The 19,581-nt window shown below is 40.6% G+C and overlaps 1 protein-coding gene across 3 annotated transcripts in view; it reads right to left on the bottom strand.

The window, feature by feature from the left end:
* Positions 1–19,581, bottom strand: part of mon2 (MON2 homolog, regulator of endosome-to-Golgi trafficking) — a 132,411-nt gene that overhangs the window by 82,532 nt on the left and 30,298 nt on the right. For all 3 annotated transcript variants that reach the window (XM_087997020.1, XM_087997021.1, XM_087997022.1), the window contains exons 4-7: positions 14,256–14,387; positions 8,017–8,146; positions 3,838–3,932; positions 3,073–3,198 (exon numbers count right to left, since the gene is read on the bottom strand). In XM_087997020.1, the coding sequence (XP_087853146.1) occupies positions 3,073–3,198; positions 3,838–3,932; positions 8,017–8,146; positions 14,256–14,387 (483 nt within the window). The remainder of the gene's footprint in view (positions 1–3,072; positions 3,199–3,837; positions 3,933–8,016; positions 8,147–14,255; positions 14,388–19,581) is intronic.

Raw genomic sequence — 19,581 nt, 5'->3', positions numbered from 1 at the left:
TGTAAAGAGTGGGGATCACTCCCTAGGGTTTTATCAGGGCTCTTCCCCTTAACACAACCAAAACAAATTAGTTATCTCATTCTGCAGGCAGCACCTTACTATGCATCAACTCCCATACTTGTCTTTGTGATACAAATGACCACACATGACAAGTAATTGATTAGCTACCTCGTATTCTCGCTTCCTGGAATGTGTTAAAAAGCACTTTATAAAAAAGTACTTAGCTCTGTGGTTTGAAACTTCTAAGGGGATGCACATTAGTACCATCTACTGCAACTTCAGGACCATAAGCCCCTTGAGGAAAATCAACAAAAATATACTTGAGTATTGCTTGCGTCACCTTTTATCAAAGGACTGAGGAAGTAACAAAATTGACTGGGACATGAGGAAAGGTGATCAAAAACAGCAATAAGGAAAAAGGAGATACAGAAACAGAAAACAAAACATATAAATCACAAGACAGAAAACAGCTAAAAGCAATGAGACTCTGATCTTAAAGTTCAGAAATGATGCAAAATTAGTTATTTACAAACAAAAGTACAAAGAAAATAATATAAATAATTCCTAAATTTACATCTCCTTTATGCCTGAAAACAGATTAAAAATAATGGGAAACACCAGAACTGACAAGGTCGATCATGGGCATTTTGATGAAATTTTTGAAAGTTCTGAAACCATATAATATAGGTCTAATTTAAATATGTGCCCGAACACAATACTAACAACAAAACATGTCACTCAAATTGTCCCACAACAGACAATTAAGATACAGCCAAATTTAAAGAGCACATAAACTGATATTCCACGGCAGAACTCCAGAGGAGTACAAACTTTAAACACGAGCTCGGCTAGTCTGCAGAGAAAACAGGATACTTTTTTCTAGGGTAGTGAGGCGAGATATTGACATAATAATGATACAGTCATAGAGATGTACAGCACGGAAACAGACCCTTCCATCTAACTCATCCATGCTGACCAGCTATCTTAAACTGATCTAGTCCCATTTGCTAGTACTTGACCCATATCCCTCTAAACTCTTCCTTTTCATGTACCCATTCAAATATCTTTTAAATGTTGTAATTGTACTAGCCTCCATCACTTCTGGTAGCTCATTCCATAGACACACTACTCTGTGTGAAAGCTGCATATTAGGTCTCTTAAATCTTTCCCCTCTCACCCTAAACCTTTTAGTTCTGGACTCCCCCAGCCCAGGGAAAAGACGTTGTCTATTTACCCTATCTATGGCCATCATGATTTTATAAACCTCTATAAGGTCACCCCTCAATTATGTCACTGTACTAGTAATCCAGAGGTCAAGGCTAATGATATGGGATAAGATCACACTATTGCAGCTGGTGAAATTTAAATGTAATTAATAAATACAAAAAATTCTGTTAAATAAAAGTAGTCTCACTAATGGTGCCATGAAACTATCACTGATTGTTAGAGAGACCCATTTGGTTTACTAATGTCCTCTATAGAAAGAAGTATGCAATCCCTACCTGGTCTGGCCTACATATGATCCAGACCCACAGAATTGTGTGCATATATTTAACTGCTCTCTGAAATGCCCTTTCAAGCCATTCAGTTCAAGGACAATGGGTGATGTGCACCAAATGCTGGCCTTTGTAATGCCATTTACAAAATACCTTACAAGAATTGTAACAAACACTGCATTGAACAAACAGGCAGAAAACTAACCACTAGGATAATGAACATCAACTAGCCACAAAAATACATGACTCACTCTCACTACCATTTTGACTGGGACAACACATCCATCCTAGGACAAGCCAAACAGAAATACTTGTGAGAATTCCTAGAAGCACAGCACTCCAACCGGAACTCTATCAACAAACACAATGACTTGGATCCCATTTATCACCCCCTGAGAAAAAGAGCAGGAAATGATGTCACCAACCCAAACACAAATAAAAAGCAGGCCATACCACCAGTGCTTCACTGATGATGTTACCAAATATGGTGACGAAACGTCTGAAAACAAACCTTCCAGTGAGTAAACATACATCCAGAACTTCAACCAGAGCTACAAATCTTCAAAGCTCGCTAATGGTATGTTATGTTTGAAGGCTGAATGGCTTGTTTGTGTACTTTTTTTTCAAATAAATAAAGGTAATTGTAGCTGATTTTATGAAGAATATTACTGTCTCAAATGTTATAAGTCCTTTATTAAATGTAATTAATAAATCCTTAAAGTATATTACTCATGCTATTAGACCTGGTTTCCCCTACAGTGCCCCACAACACAAGGTCAGCTTAAGTCTGCTAAAGGCATATGCCGCCACTAACAAAATGTTGTACATTTAGGTACAAATCTGTTTTCCTTGAGTACTCAAGACTAATGAGGCTCTGAACAAATAATTTCTAGCCACCTTTAAACTGAACAGTTGAAGAACTCCTCAAAAAGCAAGAATTATACATTAAAATAAGATCATTTGAGTGCTAATAAAATCAGTGATCACAATTTATTGCTGGAAAAGAATATAAGTTCAAGATAAACAAAAGCATGAACACTACTTGAAATTAAATTGTTTTTCATAGCTTAGATGGTATTCAGGAAGGTCTATAAAACAACTCAAGCTAATATTAATAGGAATTAATCTTCCTCCATTAGGCACATATCTTTTCTGAAGCCAGCTCCCAACAGGAACTATTTCCTAGTTACCATCCTGGCAACGATGAAATGAAAACAAACTTCACAGTGGGTTCTCTGCCCTTCTGTTGGCAGATAAAGGATGTTAGATTAAAAAGGTCACAGAATAGTGAAGTTTGCTACATAACGGAGTGTAAACCGTTAGCTCAAATCACCAAATTTTAAACGTTAAGAGTAAATTTTAGCTTTCGACAAATGAAATTCACAAGGTTAGTGGTTAGATGCTTTGTAAGTTGTGTTATTTGACCTCATTTCAAATTTTGGGTTGATTAGGTAGCTGATCTCGGATCAGACACAGATTATTAGACCAAAAACCAATGTCCAGAAAATCTCTTTCATTGAATAAAATTACTGCAAACTCAAACATGTTCCAAGCTGTCATATTTGAAACAATTTACTTGTAAAAACACTCGTGGAAAGTCATTCAGAACAGATTCTAGAAGCTCCAAACCAAATGTTCGGGTCATTTCTGTCATTCCGACCAACCAGTAAGGAGCATCTGCATTTACCAATTGGCATAAATCCTGGAAAATTAAATGAGATAGATGTCAAAGGAGAGATTGTGTAATAATTATCATACAGAATAAAATCATATTAGCAATGCTTGCAATACAGGGAGATCCATCATTGAGGAATTCTCTCTGTGTCATTTGGTTAATGTGAATATCATGATTCAAAGAATGCCAGTGACCTAATCGAGAAAACAGACTTAAAGAGATACTATGCTGAATTAGTGAACACGACTGAAAATTAAGTATTGTTGAAGCACAACAACCTTACATCAACAGATGTTGATTCAGTTCCTTCAGTGTCAGGTTAAATATCAAATTCAACTCAGTTTCTTCAATGAAGCCAGTGGCATAATTGATTCACATGCTGACATTAAAAATAGCTAAAATTCAAAAATGAAACATCTAAAATACCAAAATGATGCAAACGAATAAATAAAAGGAAAATAAAATTAAAAATGAATAAACAGCAAAATTCAAAAACTTGAAAACTAATACGCAAACATCAAAAATTTAAAGCTGAAAAGAAACAAGGCTGAATAAAAAAGACAAAAGTCGCATGGAATGGTAGGCAACTGACCTTTTAAGGTCAATTCTGACTAAACTTAGCGACTGATTTAACAATGAAAAATTCGCTGCAATGAATGATTCTACCTGGAAGAGCATATATGCATCTTTTGCACATGGTCTTAGTGTGCTGATTGTTCTTCTGTTGCTATTGCCTTGGACAACAGGAGGATGATCATCATCTGGAATAAACACAGTTGGAGCTGAAGATATAGGTACAAATTCCACTACAGCAGCTGGTGAAATTAAATTCAGTTAGTAACCTTCAAATATAAAGCTAGCCTCAATCACAGTGACCATGACAACCATCACTGATTGTCATAAAAACCCAACTGCTTGTTTAACCACTTACGAAACAATTGTTAGGGCAACAAGAAAGTGCATTGTGTGCTAGCAATGGTTCAGTGAGAAAAAGCTTCTTGTACTATGGTACTGAACCATACATATCAGAAAAGTCCAAACCTCAGTCCTGATATGTGGGAAGTCCAGGGATGTTAGCTGAAGTGATTGTGAAGACAGTAACTCTGGTAGTGGTCTCAAGGTTGGAAGGCTCAGCCAGAAATCCTCATTTCTGATTTTTATGCAGTAACACATGTAGATATTAGGTAAGAAAATTCTCAAGCTAGACTGTCATTGCTCCATCATAAAACTGTTAGCTGAAACTAGGCTTCTGTCCCCTTGGTAAGACTTTGGCAGATCGAGGCAATACTGGGGAGCACATGTTCTGTTGATATCCCATATCTGAGAACCTGGATCTCATTTCTTGAACCAGACTATTCAGGTGAATGGGAGGATACAAACAACATGCAAATACAGGAAAATACTGCATATCTATCAGGTTTCTTTCCATACAATGGCAAGGTCCCACCTGTGACACAAAGATACATTATAATATGTTTGCACAGGTTAAAAGAATTCCAAGGTCGTGGCACAGTGGTAGCATCCATACCTCTGGGCCAGAAGGTTTAAGTTCTACCTGTCACAGGATTTCAAAACATATTTGAACAGGTTGATTGAAAATACTTTTATCATCACCTGCCTGATCAAAAGCTTGAAAGCTGTCAAGAAAGGGAAATCATTAGCAGCTAGAGTATTCAATCTCTCAAGAAGCACTGTCTTGCATAGTACCACAAGGAATTTTGGATTCCATAATAAACAGCATCCTGTTTCTCTGGAAGCTCTGCTTACCTCAGTGTATGGCAGTACTACATCCCAAGTCCCCATAAATTGCTGGATCATAGTTTAGCTCTCTTTTATTTGGATTCATGCCTTATAAACATGGAGTCTAGAGTATCGTTAATGTTAACATGAATTTCTACAGTTGGTAGAAATGTTGCAGCCCAATCAATGAGAAGATTGGAATGCAGAAAGTCTTGTTCTCATTGTTGCAGTGAAAATAAAATAAAATACTGAAAAATGGAGACAAGGCAAGGAACTGGAGTGCTGCTGGCACCCACAGAATAGACAAACATGAGCTATCACCCTCAGGGTGAGCAGAGGGGAAAGCAAAATAAAAGCAAAATAACAAATCAGAAGACTGTCCCTAGAAAAATATTCAGTCAATAGGAAGTGGCCTATTAAAAAATCCTCATGGAGGGAGGTGTCAAATTGTAATGTCAATATAATTTAAACAAGTAAGCATAACTCCCATCTATTATGGACAATAATTAGACTAAAACTATGAAATAAGTAAGGGATTCCATAATTATATTTCTGTATACAAATAATCACAACACATTGCAAATGCAGGTCTCCTCTGCTTAAGAGAATTGGAAAACATGCTCTGTATTTAATATTGAAGTCCACGGATCCTAGGTTGCTAAGTTTAATTCATTAGACTCTCAACCAGTTACGAATCGTTATGAGTCATTCTTATCAGGATCTTTTGGAAAATATACGCATCGGATTTTAGCGATAAAATCAACTTTGGAATATAGCAACGTTTGTGTTGTAGTTTTTGTCTTTTGATCAGCTTCCAAAACAAAATGGAATAACAATTTCACGGAATGCAGAATCATTTATGTTGAGAACACAGTTCTTAATTTCTGCAACCTGCACAATTTTCAACCAGACAATCATAAAACTACTGAATAGGAAGGGTCCACTAGACTCAACATTTTGTATCGAAGTTCATAATTGTTTTAATTGTACTGGCATCACAATTTGATGTCTGTCTCCGTGATGACTTTTTTTTAAACAAACCAATTCCTATTTACCAAATATTTTCCCCAGGGAAAATTCTACTTGCACAAATTAATTTGCTGCACTTCCCCACTGTTCACCCTGAAAGTAATATCGATGCTGGCATATTCTACGGGGAGCCAGCAGCTCTCTAACATCTTACCTCATTTTGTTTTAGATATGCTGAGCTAAGCCAATGAGATCAAAATTTTCTATATTCTATTTAACCTTGCTTAAATTTACAAGTTAGAGATCCATCTCATCAATTGTGTTTGTTCCCCACTCCCCATCCACCCCACACACTGGTTGCAAAATATCCTACCAGGTAATTCAGACAATTGTACTAAATAATCTACTGGATATTGACTAACACATAATAGATATACTGCAAATGTCTAAGTCAAAACAAAATTCAACTGAATATGGATAAGCAAGCAAGCAAGAAAGAGTTCAGCTTCTCCATCTTTTCCTGTGACTTAGATCAATGATCGTTACCTCAGAGTTGAGGGTAAAAGTTGTGAACAAAATAATTAATTGAATTTTAACCTTCAGTAACAACGACAATTCAAATAAAATTCCATTACTGAAGCATGAAATGTCCACTCAAACTTTCTGGAAGGGCAAGTCCTAATCACTAGTGTATAAGAAAAATATCTAGAAATGGAAAGTAACTTCAACTCTTCAATGCGTTGAAATTTACATCTTCTAACCAACCCAAGTAACAAAGTTTACAGTGATAGGCTCTGCAATGTGATTAATTCAATGCAGAAAAACAAAAGGCCAATGTCAGACATATGGCCAATTAAAATAGCTGAAGAAAGTAGTTAAAATGTGCAGCATTTTATAACCTCGCTTATATTGTCCTGCTAGGTTTGAAAGATGGCCTACCGCTTACAAATAATCAACAAAGGAATCCTAGGAATAGACCGCTGAAAAAAGTGGAGGACCAATAGATTTTGTTGACATTGACCCAGCATATGGTTCTCCACAATTAATGTGCATAGATCGACATAAGTTGGAAGCAGGTAATTTTTAAAACACTCCCTATGGAGTTTGCTGTGCTTTAGGGTTTATCTACTTTTCATGTTAAGTCTTCTTAAGAAGAAAAAGTAAAACTAATGGTTAAGTATTAACAAGTAACTGTCTTTCATAGTTACTTCAATAATCCAATCCATATTTTAGCCAGATGCATTTAAAGAGGAAATAAGATTTCTTTCTTTTTGACAATTCTCCTAAGAGGTGACTAGACTTGATATGAAGAATACTTTTCTGATATTAATCTCAAATAACTGCATAAGCAGTTCCATTTGGAAGTAATTTAGACCAATTTTCTCCTATCTTACACAAGGTAATAATAATAAATTGTCTTCATTACCACAAAAGCAGTTTCAGTGACGCATCACTTGGATTGGCTTTATAGGCTGAAAGTATCATTCTGCAGATAGATATCTAAATAATGAAGAATAAAGAACTAAAGGATGACCAATAAGCAGAGGAATTGGATAGTGCTTGAATAACTTGTGTTCAGACAACAGGAAAGTCTTCCTCAAAAATTACCCTGGAATGTGCGTTTCCTGGAAGTCAAAACTTCCTGATTGGAGAAGTATGGTACATTCACATTATTTGTGCTCAATGCTGATGGTTTGGCATGCAGGATTCAATGGCTAAAACTCTAGTCATTATTTATACTTTATGGGCAAGCTAACGTCCCATAGGTTACTTTGTTGTATGAAGTTGGGTGATTGAAAGCACAAAACTTAAGCAAGTTTTACGTGAAAGGTTTAGATTAGATTTTTGGCCTTTGGAAATTCTAGATGTTAAGAGAAGACTCAAGGTTTTGAAAATTACGTCTTCTGGAATATCTAAATGAAGGAAGGCTAAAGTTCATCAAGGTTAACGTGAGCAATATGAAATAAATGTCAAGCAAGAAACTTTTACTGCATAAGATTATACTTGCTGCACATTTTTTCCTAAAGTGAATGAATTATTAATTGTGGTAAAAACATCTCTGAAGCTTTCAACATTTTTCAGTAAGTGAATTGAATCATGGAGTGTGCACTAGAAGGCAGAAATACTTCAACCCACCTTTATGCTGCTCATCTTCAGCATCCATTCTTTCAAAGACAACTGTAACCACTTGCCGTACCGTAGCTGCTGCTGTGTTATTGGTGATATTATCTTTGGTAAAGTGTAGCCGAAAGCAAAGTACAATTGCCTAAAAGATTGCAGAAATATGCTTTTGTGAGCAAACGGTTCAGTTGGAAAGATTCTAAAAATTACAATAATTATCTCCCAGGAAATAGCCTTTGAGAGATATCACTTCCAAATTTCTACGTATGTGGTCTTTAAGAATGATCAAAATTTCAGCAATTGAAACAATATTTTGTCAGAAAACTCAGGGATTTATGTAGAACCTTCATTTGGAAGTTGAAAAGTTTGTGTTACTTCCTCAAAAACTAGCCAATGTTAAGGTGAGTAGGCTTACTGAAAGTAGGCTTACTCACGAATAGAAAGGACGAATGGGAGTATTATATTAAGGAAAAATATTAAAAAGCAACATCAAAATACTTGGAAACTACAACTGACATCAAATAAAGACCACAAATTTTGGAGATCTGAAAAATAAACAAAGTATAAGAAAAGTGTGTCAGTATCTAAAAGAAAAAGGCAGTTATGACTCATCAGAACACCCAATGCCAGGGCATTTTTAAAAAATATGACCACTGATTTCTTGTGCTTACAAGTTCATTTTTCATTTGTACATTTAAACAAGGCACTAGGAACATCAATTGAGAATAAAGCTATTCATAACTAACATGATTGGAAAACAGATAAGGGAAGAACAGAAGATCAAAATCAATTCTCAACAAACCTAATTGTCCTAATAGCACAAATGAAATAACGAATACCTGAACATCTCACAATGTGACTAGAAAGGCCTACAGAAATCATTCAAAACCCAGTCACAATTCTGCATAAGAACACATTATATATAAGCATCAGAATAAAATTTAAATAGTCACGACAGTTTAAGTTTAACAAATTAGAAGGGGTGGCATGGTGGCACAGAGGTTAGCACTGCTGCCTCACAGCACCGGAGACCTGGGTTCAATTCCCGCCTCGGGCAACTGTCTGTGTGGAGTTTGCACATTCTCCCTGTGTCTGCGTGGGTTTCCTCCAGGCGGTCCGGTTTCCTCTCATAGTCCAAAGATGTGCAGGTTAGGTGAATTGGCCATGCTAAATTGCCTGTAGTGTCAGGTGAAGGGGTAAATATAGGGGAATGGGTCTGGGTGGGTTGCTCTTCGGAGGGTTGGTGTGGACTTGTTGGGCCGAAGGGCCTGTTTCCACACTAAGTAATCTAATCAAGCTTAAATCCATGCATACAGAAACAATGTGTTCACATTCAAATAAAATGTATAACCTTGGCTATCATTACTGTTGCAATAATATGAGGGCAAAGCTGACTTCAGATTATTCAATTCAAAAGAAATGAGGAAGCAGACTTTAGATATTCTCATTTTAACTTTCATATCTTAGCTTAAATCTTGCTCCAAGATGAAGGCATGAAAGTCATCTTGTTGCAAGGGACATTTGCAAAATAAACTTGACGAGAATCAGTCGAGCTGCTAATGGGCATCACTGACTAAACAAAAACCCCTGCCCATAAATTGCTATATTGAGACCAATAATCATTGCAGGAAATGGAGAAGATAACATACATCTTAGATGTATCTTATTCCTTTTGACCAACTGTAGCTGCATTCCTCAATGCTTTGTCCAAACAAAGGCCCGAACCATCTTTAGCAGCTTGTCACTGACATTCCCTGCATCATAAGGTCAAAAGTGCGAAGTTTACTGAATGCTGTGTGATTATTAATGCCATTGAAAACTCCTCAAATACTGAAGGAGTCCATATCCATATGTAATAAAAAGTGGAAACGTCCAGACTTAGACAGATCAGTGGTAGTGACATTCAGACTTCAAGTGTCAGCTATAAGGAAAAATCAAATTATCTCCCTTTGAATTCAGTGGTATTACTATTACCGGTTTGCTGGGTGTGGGCTTCACTGGCTAGGTCAACATTTATTGCCAGTCTCTAATCACCCTTGAAAAGGTGGTAATGACCTGCCTTTTTTTTAGATTAGATTAGATTACTTACAGTGTGGAAACAGGCCCTTCGGCCCAACAAGTCCACACCGACCCGCCGAAGCGTAACCCACCCATTCCCGTACATTTACCCCTTTACCTAACACTACGGGCAATTTAGCATGGCCAATTCACCTGACCTGCACATCTTTGGACTGTGGGAGGAAACCGGAGCACCCGGAGGAAACCCACGCAGACACGGGGAGAATGTGCAAACTCCACACAGTCAGTTGCCTGAGTCGGGAATTGAACCCGGGTCTCTGGCGCTGTGAGGCAGCAGTGCTAACCACTGTGCCACCGTGCCACCTTCTTGAACTGCAGCAGTTCATTTGGTGTTAGTGTATCCACAATGTTGTTAGGGAGGGAGGTCCAGGATTTTCATCCAGTGACGGTGAAGTAACAATGCTGATTTTGCAAGTCAGAATGGTGACTGGCTTGTAGGCGGTGATGTTGGTGTTTCCAGGCATCTGCTGCACTTATCCTTCTAGATTATAAAGATAGTGGCTTTGGAAAATGTTGTCTAAGGAGCCTTGGTTATCCCTCCACAATCAACATCTTGGGATTACCACCGACCACAAACTTAACTGGATCAGCAACATATATTCTGGCTTCAACAGCAGGTCAGATTTTGGGAATTCTAACTCACCTCTGAACTCCCCAAAACCTGCCTGGAATACACAAATCAGGAGTGTGATGGAATACTCTTCACTTGCCTGGACGACTGCAGCTCCAACAACACACAAGATGTTTGCTTGATTTGCAATTCAACTGGTCATCCAAACACTCAGCCCTTCCAATGCCAAACTGTCAGTGGATACCATGTACAAAATGCATGCAGCATATCACTAAGGCTTCTTTGATAAGGCCTAAGCTTATAACTCTACTATTAAAAGGACATAGGGTTAATCGTGATACAGTGAATCTTCCAACTTGGCATTGCCCTCTTGAATGGTCCTACCTGTCCATCTGCGCCACCCTTCTCTTCGACCTATCAATTTCACCCTCACCTTTATCTACCTATCACATTCCCAGTTACCCCTCCCCCAGCCCACCCCCACTCCCATTTATCTCTCAGTCCCCTTGGCCCACAAGCCTCAATCCTGATGAAGGGCTTATGGCCAAAACATCGATTCTCCTGCTCCTTGGATGCCGCCTGACCAGCTGTGCTTTTTCAGCACCACACTCTTCAACATGGGGTAGACGATGTATGGCAACACCACCACCTTCAGGTCCTCTGTAAAACCCAAACTATCTGGACTTGGAACTATTTTTCTGGAACTATCTGGCTCAACGTTCAAGAAATCTCTTCCTTACAGCACTGTTGGTATACCTACACTCCACAACTGTAGTGGTTCAACGTAGTTCACCACCACCTAAAGGCAATGAGGGATGGGCAATATATGCTACTTTGCCAGAGAAGCTACACATGAGCAGGAACTTGAAGAAAAGAGGGGATTGTTAGTACAAAATGGAAGAAACTCTATGTTGCATTATATCAGAGTGCATCATGCTGACACATGGGGCTAGAAATGGGAAGCTAGTGATGTGTTCAGCTAATGGAGATGTGTAGTAATGTAACAACATCGGAGACGATCGATTGTAGAAATACACCATAGCTCCTTAAACATCACCTTTCAAAACCACAATCATTACCGTGTGGAGGGACAAGGGCAGCAGATATATGGGAACACCATCACCTGCAAATCCCTCTCCATGTCACTCACCACCCTTACTTGGAAATGTATCACACATTCCTTCACTGCTGCGTCAACACCCTCCCTAACACCACTATGTGTGTATCCACACCAAATCAATTGTAGTGATCAACAAGGATCAGTAGTAGTATTAGGAAATAGGAAAAGTGAAGTACTTCCAAGGACTCTCCCTTATCTGAGAAAATAATTTTAATTACTTTTTCCTCAGACAGGTTCTGTTGATTTTGTCACTTCACCATTATGGGTACTCTTCCGTTAAGAACTGCTCTGATGATCACACAAAGTAGCCCAACTGGGGGAGAAAACTCTCCTCCTATTGAGGGACAGGACAGATTTGATTGTTCCTTGGTAGTTCTTTGCTTATTTAATCCAAGCGTGGGATGAGTCTTCCACATTTATTCTGTATACAATGCTCATGATTAGATTAATTATTGAATTAGCTTTGAAACATCAACTTCACACATAAAAGTATATCTGCTATACAATATTGAACCAATATGTTTTAAAAAAAGTTCTGATTCTACAGCAGCAATGATCTATCTATTTTTCTACTGTCTGAAATGATATACAATTCTAAAGATACACATGCAAGCCACCACAGCAGGGAATTAACTGATTGATGCCAATGGCAACCAAAGGTTACAGCAAGAAACATAAACCTTTAGCTACTGCTCAGAACATTCTCATTACCAGCAAGTGACATTCTTGGGCCTTGAAAATATTTGCCTGGTTAATCAAGGTGATAAACAAGGTGAGGATACTTACTTTATTCAGTGCGAACCATCACTGATGGATGACCTGCCAGTTCAGAAGAGCATCTAAAGCCAAACGTGAGCATTCTTGGCCCCTGCAAACATCCCTGGGGCGACACGGTTTTAGATTAGATTACTTACAGTGTGGAAACAGGCCCTTCGGCCCAATAAGTCCACACCGACCCGCCGAAGCGTAACCCACCCAGACCCATTCTCCTACATTTACCCCTTCACCTAACACTATGGGCAATTTAGCATGGTCAATTCACCTAACCTGCACATTTTTGGATTGTGGGAGGAAACCGGAGCACACGGAGGAAACCCACGCAGACATGGGGAGAATGTGCAAACTCCACACAGCGAGTAGCCTGAGGCGGGAATTGAACCCAGGTCTCTGGCGCTGTGAGCCAGCAGTGCTAGCCACTGTGTCACCGTGGCTCAGTGGTTAGCATTGCTGCCTCACAGCAACAGGGCCCAGGGTTCGATTCCAGCCTTGGGTGACTGTCTGTGTAGAGTTTGCACATGCTCCCTGTGTCTGAGTGGGTTTCCTCTGGGTGCTCCAGTTTCCTCCCATAAACCAAAGACGTGCAGGTCAGGTGAACTGGCCATTCTAAATTGCCCACAGTGCTAAGAGCATTAGTCAGAGAGAAATGGGTCTGGGTGGGTTACTCTTTGGAGGGTTGATGCGGACTGGTTGGGCTGAAGGGCCCATTTCCACACTGTAGGGAATCTAATCTAATCATCCATTCTACTTCACCACGCTCAGTCAATAACATTCCAAGTGAAGATCATGTGCATAGTTATTTTCAGTTGTGAACTGATGGGCACTGTCCCAAATTTGACATGCTTCATTCTACACTTGACACTATCATGAGACCTTGATTTCCAATCACTAGCTTCATGACACTCAAACGTAAAAGGGGTAACTGTTAAATCATTGTTGCACAGCAGTTTTGACAAGTGTTCTATCTTAAAACATAACAAGATGCCAAAAAACAGCAATATAATGTTTGAGAAACATTGAGAAAAGAACAAGCAATACATACTTTTTAAAACCTTCAATTTCATTTCTGGAACCCAGGTGATTATTAGTAAGCGAGAAAACAATATAGTAGGATACAAGACACTGACTGACAAAAATGCACAACCTTTCCTTTTGCAAATCTCATTTCCTGGGTTGATAACTTCCTAAGTGAAGGTCACATATTGAATTATTTTCATTCGTTAACTGGGTGCAATTTAGAAGTTCCAGCTGCCACTGGCTCTGGCCAAGATAAATCATTATTGTTCATCTTCAACACTTCCCACCCTCCCCAGTTTCAATACATTGCAGATATGCATTATGGATACTGAAAATCATGGTGCCAAAATCACATATCATCTCAAAATAATATTGGATATCTTTGCAATTACATTGTCAAACTGCTCATTTCAACATAATGTTCACCTTTCTTTGCTCACCCCTCAAGGAGAAAAATAAACTCAAATAAATTAAATTACAGAGATTACAATTAAACATGATAAGCTCCCAGGCTGAAGTATACTCATATGACTAATAACACACAACTGCAGTTTGATAACCAATAACCTTGAGAATTTAGCTACTGCAAAATTGGGCTTCAGTAGTTAATAATATTAAATATTGTTGAATAGCCAGTTTCACTTGGGAGTGTTGCTCAAGTGTGTGTTGCAGTTTCCTTACATGTCTTACCTTAGCAAGGGCATCATCATGAACTACTGTGTTGGTCGTCAAAAGGACCAGAACAGTTTGAAGAAGCTTGAGTTCCTCCAGCCCATTTTCCATCAACTGCCACAGCATGTTAATTATATTTCCAGCTGCACCCTATTAAAACATATTCAAATACAATGAGTAACTTGACAAAAATAAAACTCACGAGGCCAGTAAGATATCTCAGGCAGCTGTCTCGAAGAGTTTCACTTGCCACCTCTTTTCTCACATCTCTACAAAATCTTAAGCATATTCTGTTCTGTACGTTTTGCATGCTTTCCATTAAAAATGGAACATTTAACTTAAAACAAGTCTTGACAATTGGCAAATAAAACACAATGGCCACAATTTACAACACATATGTACAAATATCTGAATTAGGAGCAGGAATAGACCACTTGGTTCCTTCAGCTTGTTCTGCTGTTTGATGAGACCATTGCTGATCTAATTAAGGCCCTTACTTTCCTGCCTACTCCCAGTTCTCTTGGACTGCTTGCCTATTGAGAATATAATTCAACCTTCAAAATATTCAATTACTCTGCCCTCCACCACTAAGAATTCCACAGACTAACCACCTGCAGAAAAAACCAATTCTTCACAATGCTATCATACATTGGAGAACACTTATTGTTACAGAGCCTCTAGTTCCAGTTACTTTCAGAAGAGGAACTATCTCAGTACCTACTCAGGCTGAGTCCCCTCAGGATATTGTATGATTTGATAACATTACTTGCAATTCTTCTAGAATCCAGTGCATACAAGCCTCATAAGTGAACCCCTTCATCCCAGGAATCAATTCAGTGAATCTTCTCTGAACTGCATCTAATACAAATACACCCCGTCCTAAATAAGGAAACCAAAACTGTACATAGTGAAACCACACCAGAAGCACAAAGGCCATGTAACAACTCTCTTTTAAAAATGAATTGCTGTACTATCAGAAATCTGTAATACTAGATACAATAGACAGACTGGTCAGTCAAATAATATTGTTTGTTGATAGGTACTGAAACCATTATATTTAGCAAAAGCTACAAAACCTTGATGACATTCCTCAGTAGCACTACCAAAGATTTGTGCTCCAAAACTTCAACTGTTCTAGTACAGTGACAACACTGACACCTGCTTAATAATGTGGCAAATTGCCTAGATCTGCCCTGCCCACTAAGAACATAAGTTCAATCCAGCGAGTTATCACCCAGTCTACTTTAAACCAAATAAAAAGTGACTAAATGGGTTGTTGACAGTGGTCAAGCAGCACTTACACAGCAATAAGCTGCCCACAGATTTTCAGCTGGATTTCCATCAGCACCAACTAGCTCCTGATATCACTTAAGCTTTGGTCAAAACACAGACACAAGAGGTGAAGTAAGAGTGACTGTCCGTGATATTAAGGTAGCGAGAGATCAAATGTGGCATCAAAAAGCCCCAACAAAACTGGAATCAATGAGAATCAGTGGGAAAACATTCCACTAGTTGCAATTTTACTCAAAAGGAAGATGGTTCTGGTAGTTAGAGGTCAGTCATCGCAGCTCCAGGATATCTCTGCAGGAATCCCTCAAGATATTGTCTGAGGCCCAACTATCTGCAGCTGCTTCACCAATGACCTCCACTTAATCATAACATCTGAAGTGGGAATGTTCGCTGATGATTGCACAACATTTAGCATGATTTGTAACTCCTCAAATACTGAACCAGCCCAAGTTTAAATGCAATAATATCTGGACAATATCCAGACTTGGGCTGACAAGTGGCAATTAACTTTTGTGCCACACAAATATCAGGCAATGACCATTTTCAATAACAGATAATCTATCCACTGCCCCTTGACGTTCAACAGTGTTACCATCACTGAATCTCCCACTATCAACATCGTGGGGTCACCATCGCATAAACCAAATCATCCGCCGACATTTCCACCACCTCCAAAAAGACCCCACCACCAGGGATATATTTCCCTCCCCACCCTTTTCCGCCTTCCGCAAAGACCGTTCCCTCCGTGACTACCTGGTCAGGTCCACGCCCCCATACAACCCACCCTCCCATCCTGGCACTTTCCCCTGCCACCGCAGGAACTGTAAAACCTGCGCTCACACCTCCTCCCTCACCTCCATCCAAGGCCCTAAAGGAGCCTTCCACATCCATCAAAGTTTTACCTGCACATCCACTAATATCATTTATTGTATCCGTTGCTTCCGATGCGTTCTCCTCTACATTGGGGAGACTGGGCACCTCCTAGCAAAGCGCTTTAGGGAACATCTCCGAGACACCCGTACCAATCAACCACACCGCCTCGTGGCTCAACATTTCAACTCCCCCTCCCACTCTGCTGAGGACATGGAGGTCCTGGGCCTCCTTCACTGCCGCTCCCTCACCACCAGACTCCTGGAGGAAGAACGTCTCATCTTCCGCCTCGGAACACTTCAACCCCAGGGCATCAATGTGGACTTCAACAGTTTCCTCATTTCCCCTTCCCCCACCTCACCCTAGTTCCAAACTTCCAGCTCAGCACTGTCCCCATGACTTGTCCGGACTTGTCCTACCTGCCTATCTCCTTTTCCATCTATCCACTCCACCCTCTCCTCCCTGACCTATCACTTTCATCCCCTTCCCCACTCACCTATTGTACTCTATGCTACTTTCTCCCCACCCCCACCCTCCTCTAGCTTATCTCTCCACGCTTCAGGCTCACTGCCTTTATTCCTGATGAAGGGCTTTTGCCCGAAATGTCGATTTCGCTGCTCCTTGAATGCTGCCTGAACTGCTGTGCTCTTCCAGCACCACTAATCCAGAATCGTGGGGTCACCAGTGACCAGAAACTCCACTGGACTTGCCCTTTGAATACAGTGGTTACTAGAGCAAGTCAAAGGATAGGAATACTGACACGAGTAACTCTCTGCTTGACTCCCAAAGCTCCATCACCTACAAGTCACAATTCAGGATTGGGATTGAACACTCCTCTCTTATCTGGATAGGTGCTTCTCCAACAACACTCAAGTAGCTTGACACCATTCAGGACAAAGCAGCCCTCTTGATTGGCATCACATTCACAAGCATCCACTTCCTTCACCACTGACACTCAGTAGCAGCAGTGTATACTATCGACAAGATGCACTGCAGAAATTCACTAAAGATCCTCAGAAAGCACTTTTCAAACCCACAACTACTTCTATCAAGAACAACAAAGGCAGCAGAAACATGGGCACACTACACTTGCAAGATCTCCTCCAAGCCACTCACAATTCTGACTTGGAAATATATGGTCATTCCTTCACCATCACTAGGAAAACATTTGGCATTTTCTCCCTAATGGTATTGTGGGTCAACCAGAGCAGGTGAACTGCAGCAGTTCAAGAAAGCAGCTTACTGTTGGCTTCTCAAGGAGGCAACTAGGGATAGGCACTACATGTTTTGCCAGCCAGCGAAGCCCACATAAGAAAAAAGAATTGCAGTGTTCAGAACCATCCAAGACATCTCAGACGCTAAAGCGGTCAGTGCTAGTGTGCAATAAGAACTGGACAACATTAGATTAGATTAGATTCCCTACACAGTGTAGAAACAGGCCCTTCGGCCCAACAAGTCCAGACCGACCCTCCGAAGAGTAACTCACCCAGACCCATTTCCCTATGACTAATGCAACTAACACTATGGGAATCTAGTATGGAGGAGAAAGTGAAGACTGCAGATGCTGGAGATCAGAGCTGAAAATGTGTTGCTGGAAAAGCGCAACAGGTCAGGCAGCATCCAAGGAACAGGAGAATTGACATTTCGGGCATAAGCCCTTCTACAGGAATGAGGAAAGTGTGTTCAGCAGGCTAAGATAAAAGGTAGGGAGGAGGGACTTGGGGGAGGGGCGTTGGAAATGCGATAGGTGGAAGGAGGTCAAGGTGAGGGGGTGATAGGCCGGAGTGGGGTGGGGGCGGAGAGGTCAGGAAGAAGATAGCAGGTTAGGAAGGCGGTGCTGAGTTCGAGGGATTTGACTGAGACAAGGTGGGGGGAGGGGAAATGAGCAAACTGGAGAAATCTGAGTTCATCCCTTGTGGTTGGAGGGTTCCTAGGTGGAAGATGAGGCGCTCTTCCTCCAACCGTCGTGTTGCTATAGTCTGGCGATGGAGGAGTCCAAGGACCTGCATGTCCTTGGTGGAGTGGGAGGGGGAGTTGAAGTGTTGAGCCACAGGGTGGTTGGGTTGATTGGTCCGGGTGTCCCAGAGGTGTTCTCTGAAACGTTCCGCAAGTAGGCGGCCTATCTCCCCAATTTAGTAATTTAGTATGACCAATTCACTTAACGTGCACATCGTTGGACTGGGGAAGAAACCAGAGCACCTGGAGTAAACCCACTCAGGGACGGGGAGAATGCGCAAACTCCACACAGACAGTTGCCCAAGGCTGGAATCGAACCCGGGTCCCTGGCGCTGTGAGGCAGCAATGCTAACCACTGGGCCACCGTGCCGCCCCAGAGGCCTGAGTCCACAACAACACTACAAAGAGCGTCCCACCCAAACCCAGCTTCCTGCACCTCCCCCATCATCCTTTCCCCATGTAACCCTGCTTTTCCCATGGCTAACCCACCTAGCCTGCACACCCCTGGACACTATGGGGCAATTTGCCACAGCCAATCCGCCTAACTGGCACATCTTTGGGCTGTGGGAGAAAACGTGCAAACTGCACAGTGACACCTGAAGCTGGAATCGAACCTGGGTCCCTGGCGCTGTGACGCAGCAGTGCTAACCATTGAGCTACAGCACCGTTTATTATGAAAGCAAGAATTAACATTTACATTCCAAAAGTGCTAGGCAATGACAATCCCCAACAAGGCAGATAGGCGAAAGTGAGTACTGCAGATGCTGGAGATCAAAGTCAAGATTAGTGTGGAGCTGGAAAAGCACAGCAGATCAGGCAGCATCTGAGGAGGAAAATCGAAGTTTCGGGCAAAAGCTGTTCCTAATGAAGCTGTTCCTGCTCCTCAGATGCTGCCTGACCTACTGTGCTTTTCCAGCACCATTCTAACCTTGATCCCAACAAGACAGAACTTAACAATCTGCAATTGAAATTCAAGGACAGGACTGATTCCCTGATCATCAACGTTTTGAGATTACAACTGAGAAAAAAAAACTGGACTAATCATGTAAGGTACTGTGGCGAGATAAACAGGTAACTGGAACTTGCCTTCAGATTCATTAAAGGCTGTTCAAATACATGGCAGAAGTCAGGATGTGATGGATTACTCCCCACTTATCTGGATAAATGCAGCTCCAACAATCAGCCTGGACAAAGCAGCCTGCTTGATTAGTAGCCCATCTACAATTCT

Source organism: Chiloscyllium plagiosum, unplaced genomic scaffold (assembly GCF_037043375.1).
Source record: "Chiloscyllium plagiosum isolate Xiang-an unplaced genomic scaffold, Cpla_swu_hap1 HiC_scaffold_19, whole genome shotgun sequence".
Taxonomy (NCBI): Eukaryota; Metazoa; Chordata; class Chondrichthyes; order Orectolobiformes; family Hemiscylliidae; genus Chiloscyllium; species Chiloscyllium plagiosum.
Note: the sequence above shows the minus strand (reverse complement) of the source record. Positions and strands in the feature narration are given on the sequence as shown.